The sequence below is a fragment of the Propithecus coquereli genome, unplaced genomic scaffold (assembly GCF_000956105.1).
Source record: "Propithecus coquereli isolate 6110/MARCELLA unplaced genomic scaffold, Pcoq_1.0 Scaffold48, whole genome shotgun sequence".
Classification (NCBI taxonomy): domain Eukaryota; kingdom Metazoa; phylum Chordata; class Mammalia; order Primates; family Indriidae; genus Propithecus; species Propithecus coquereli.
The window spans coordinates 209,160-214,104 of NW_012150618.1; the positions used below are offsets into that span (position 1 = coordinate 209,160).

Here is a 4,945-nt window from a genome sequence, read left to right on the forward strand (position 1 = left end):
GAAAAGGGAGGGCGCTGGCTTGTTTGCGAAACCTGTCACTCCTTCTGGAAATGCAGCGCCTGCCCAGGTTTTCCCTGGCTCCGAGCGAGCTACACCACGAGCCTTCTCCGCATCAGCAAGGCGGCGTCTGCCGGAGCCACTGCCGCAGGACTGGGCACCAAACCCGCCCGCTCCGGCGCAGCGGGAGTCAAGGGCAGCACGCAGCGGGGAGCCCAGGGGTGGCCGGGCCGCTGGCACCACAGCTGACTTTCCGCATCTCGGATGCGGGGGCCCGCTTCGGGGCTCCGGAGGCCCGGCCGTGGTCAGTTGTCCACGGTATCCCCCCCGCCCCCGCCACGGCCCATCCGCCTCGGGCGGGATCGCTCCCACCGGAAGAGCGTGGAGAAAGGCTCAGCAGCGGTGGGCAGGGGCGGATTTTATTACTGCGGATGGCGCAGTCGCCTCCCCTGGAGACCCACGACAAAGATGCGAGCCCCCCGCCGCGCTCGCTGCGCCTCAGTCCCCGCCTCGGCGCAAAAGACCCTGAAAGAGGGGTTCGCGCCTCTGAGTTTGCAGATGGGCTGGACCGGCGGGGAAGTTCTCGCGGGTGGATACCGGAGGGACGCGACGCCCCCGCCTCCCCGGCGCAGGTGGCCCGGCGCGCCCATACCTTAGTGGCGGGGTCCGCGGCGGCGATGGCGGGGTCCCCGGTCGTGTCCGGCGCCGCCTCCGCCGAGGGGCCGCCGCCGCCGCTGGGCTCGGGCTCGGCCGGCGTGGCGCTCCCCGCCTGAGGCTGCTCCGGGCTCTGCTGCTCGGTGGAGCTCCCGGCGCCCATGGCTCCTCCGCGCTCCTCCCGCGCCCAGCCGCCGGGTTACGCCTTCCCCAAATCGCAGGGACGCGGGCAAGAGCGAGAAGACGCGCACCCGCGAGGTCCCAAGAGCGCCTTCCTCCGCCGCCGTCCTCCTGCGAACGCGCCCAGCCTGCGAATGAAGGAGACGCGCTCGCGGCAAACTCCTTAAAAGAAAAGGAAGAAAAAAAAAGCCACCTCTGAGCCTCCGCCCCCTCCCCTCCGGTTTTCCCTCGCCTCATCACATGAGCACGGCCAGACACGCCTTGCAGCAGCATCTCCCCCCGGGCTGCCGGGACCGGGGGCCGCGCCTCGCCAGCCCGCGTGCAGCAGCAGCCCACCCGGCCCCCAGGGCGCCCTCCCCTCCCCGAAAGGGCACAGGAGCTACGAGGATGACCCAGGGCTGCAGAAGGTGAGGGGACCGCAAGAACGACGGGGGGCAAAAAGCCTCCCGGGGACATTGGCTTAGCTGGGGTTTATTAAATGACTGATAACCCAAGGCGGGGGCTTCTCCTGCCGCTGACTTCCCACTCGCCCGGGAGCGAACCCGAAGGCCCACTTGCTTTCCTTCAGATTGTGTTTGACTCTAAACATTTGTTCCTCCCTCCTCCCCTTTAGCAGGAGAGAGGCAAGCGCTTCTCGGCCCCTCCGGCCTGTGACCATATTTGGGAACCTCACGTGGCAGGAGCAGGGAACCGAGAGGTTAATTCAGTCAGGCGACGGATGAGGTGGGCCAGGCGGCCCGCGCTCCCCATCCTCCGGAGCAAGTGATGTCAGAGATGCCATCGGCAGTGCTGGCCCCCCTTCCCTGGGGACCGGGGGGAAATGAGGCTGTTACCGGAAATGTGCCTGTCCTTCTCGGAGGGCCTGCTGCTGGGGCTCACCCATCCAGGCCACCTCTCCCGAGCGACGCTGAATGAGACATGGTGGCATAGAGCGGTTCGTTCGCCATCAGTATCTCTCAAAAGATGAAGACTTCCATGGCAGCCTAATGGCTTGCATTCTTTCTTCTCGTACTCTTGAATATAATATTTATTATATGAACATAGCAGGCAGTCAATAAATGTTTGAAATAAATTTTTAGGTAGATTATTTGGCACATAAACACGAGGTGCTGGGACTGAAAGATAAAATTTATCCCGGTTGTAACTGGCAACCGACTGCCTCGGTTTTCACAAATAGTTGGAATTTCTATTAAATATGAAGAAACTTGTGGAATATTGACACTAGATTCCAGATAAATATCTCATACCCAGATTCAGTACAGTTTAGTAGAGAGTTGACGTAAGCAGTGGTTCAGCACTAGGATGTTGCGTGCCTAATTAATTAATTGCATGAATTCTTACGGTCCCTTGGGAACCATAGGTCAGTTACCCAGCAATAAATTTGTTTTCTGAATTAATCATTTTTATTGAAAGGACTACACAAAGGCCAATTTCTCTGGAATTTATCCCTTAGGAAACAGTATATTTGCAAAATACTTGGTTTTAGGAATTTATACACATTTCACTCACTTTGACTTAAATTTTGATTATTTAGGAAACATTAGTATTCTTTTCTGTTACAGGCTGTGTTCAAAGCACTTTGCATATATAATCACATATAATCCTTACAATAACCCCATGGTATAGATACTATTATTCTCATTTTACCAATGGTGGTGGGAGGGAGTAGGACCAGAGAAATTAAATCACGCGCTCGAGATCTCACAGCCGGTGGAAGGAAAAGCAAGGAGTCCAACCTGCATCTCACTTAAAAGTCCACACCTGACCACTGCACAGCACTTCACTCCCCTTCTGGAAGAAGCTTTCAGCTGTGTTCTCTCTTCTCAGGGCTGTTAGTGAAAAGTGGCATTTGGACATCACTTAGGATGTTAAGAGCTAAAAACACTGTTAAAGCCTATTTGAGAATGATTAACGTCAGCACATTTGAAAATGTATCACTAAGTACAAATACTATCAACATTTTCACATTCTATGAGATTATATTTATTCGGTCCTTGGGAAATTCTTAACAAAACTTTTCACATGTACTAGCCTATAAATTTTTAGAAAGGATCACAAGATCAAGGCAACAATACACAACCCACATGTGCTTTCTTAGATCAGTAGCTGCTGGCTTTATATCTATTTTCCAGCCTATGTAAATGTTCGTATTATTTGTAAAAAATAAAATCTTATTTTAAAAGATGTGCACATTCTAGTACATTCTATTCTGCCCGAAACAGCTCCATAATAAGGGGATATTAAGAATAACAGGCTCAAAGCTATCTTAAGTAAAAAGAACAAACTGGGAGGTAAGGGCTACACTTGTACTCACCATCAAATTGGTACTAACTGTTGAACACTAGGGTGCTCACGTGACAGTAATAACCTCCAGGGATTAGGGGGATGGGGGGTAACTAAAGGACATGGGAGCATTGTAGAGGGGAAGGGCAGGCCTCTAACCCTCGCTTGGGTGAGGCAAAGACATAAAATGTAACCATAATGTTTGTACCCTCATAATACCCTGAAATAAAAAAAATTTTAAAAAAACTGAAAAAAAAAAAAAGAGTAACAGGCTCAGCTGAGCACAGTGGCTCACACCTGTAATCCTAGCTCTCTAGGAGGCCAAGGCAGGAGGATCACTTGAGTTCAAGAGTTCAAGACCAACCTGAACAAGAGCAAGACCCTGTCTCTACTAAAAATACAAAAATTAGCTGGGCATGATGCTACATGCCTGTAGTCCCAGATACACAGGAGATTGAGGCAAGAGGAACACTTGAGCCCAGGAGTTTGAGATTGCAGTGAGCTATGATGATGCCACTGTACTCCTAGCTGGGGTGACAAGAGCAAGAGTCTGTCTCAAAAGAAAAAGGATAACAGTCTCCTTTATAGATTCACACAAGCACATACATATCTATGTTTGGTTTCTGGACTAACCAAAGAATCCTTTCTATCTTTATTACAGACCAGGGAGTTACTCTTTGTTGATTTATTTTCCTTTAAAAAAAAAAAAAGAAGTAGTTCTGTTCTTAATTATCCCTAACGGTGAGATATCCCAACATTTTGGATATGCTAGTTAGTGCTTCAGAATGTTACAAAGTTCATTCATTCATTCATTCTATTCTTTCTTTCAACACACGTTTATTGACTGCCTGTTATGTGCCAGGCACAAAGTTACTACTATGCCTCCCACTGAAGGTTCTAAATCAAGCCACAAAGGTTTTCTTTTCTAGGGTTTTGGAGATGTCTTCAGAATTGGTTCGATTGGCATCTGGGGTGATAAGGAAGGCAGCTGTTCTCTATTTTCCACTGCTCAGTCCAAGGCTGTCAGTTACCCTGATTTCTCACCAGCAGCTTTGTCGTTCTCCTCCAAACAGCCGGTCGCAGGTGTCCCCACACATCCTCTCCCATGGGGCAGTTGTTGGTAGAGTCGTTTGTTGGTTGCTCTGGGAGGATAAATTCTCATAAAAACAGTTTGAGATTTCTCAAAAACAAATACACGTTGCCAGTGTAGCAGGCTAAACTTGTACTTCTTGTGCTTCTCCAGAAAGACTGGTCTCATGAGACTTACCAATAAAATTTAGGGTCATAATAAGCATCTTGTACATGTACCGAAACATTTTGAAATATAACATTAAAGGAATTCACAAATGTCAAGCATTTTACAACTGAGTTAAAAAACCCTCTTCAAAAAGCAATAATAATTACAATTATTAAAACAATTTAAAATCCACACTTAACCCTACCCCAAAGATTCCTTCTCTAGCTACAAAGCCTTCAGGCAATTTCACTGAGCCAGTGGCAACTCTTCGCCCTTGAAACTATTTCTCTCTTATCACTTTTTTGTTTTCCCTAAATGAAAAGTCTACTTCTTCTTTCTGAACCAATTGTTCCCATCAAGATATCCAATCATCTAAGAACCCAAAGCCCACCTTCCTTTCTTGCATTTGCTAATTATAAACTAGAAGAATTAGCAGTTTTATTCAGTTCATGAGTAACTAATAATCTAACGTTCATATGGGAACTGCAGAAAATGTTCAATTTACATATGAAGTTCAAAGGTCAATCACTTATAGATATACATCATATATAAGGCAAATACTAAATACCACCCTTGTAACTCTTTTTTTTTTTT

General features: G+C 48.5%; 1 protein-coding gene across 1 annotated transcript in view; it reads right to left on the reverse strand.

The window, feature by feature from the left end:
- AKAP12 (A kinase (PRKA) anchor protein 12) overlaps positions 1 to 930 on the reverse strand; it is an 87,441-nt gene extending 86,511 nt beyond the window's left edge. The window contains exon 1 of the mRNA XM_012655569.1: positions 650 to 930. Within this exon, the coding sequence (XP_012511023.1) occupies positions 650 to 814 (165 nt within the window). The 5' untranslated portion in view covers positions 815 to 930. The remainder of the gene's footprint in view (positions 1 to 649) is intronic.
- Positions 931 to 4,945: the final 4,015 nt, after the last annotated feature.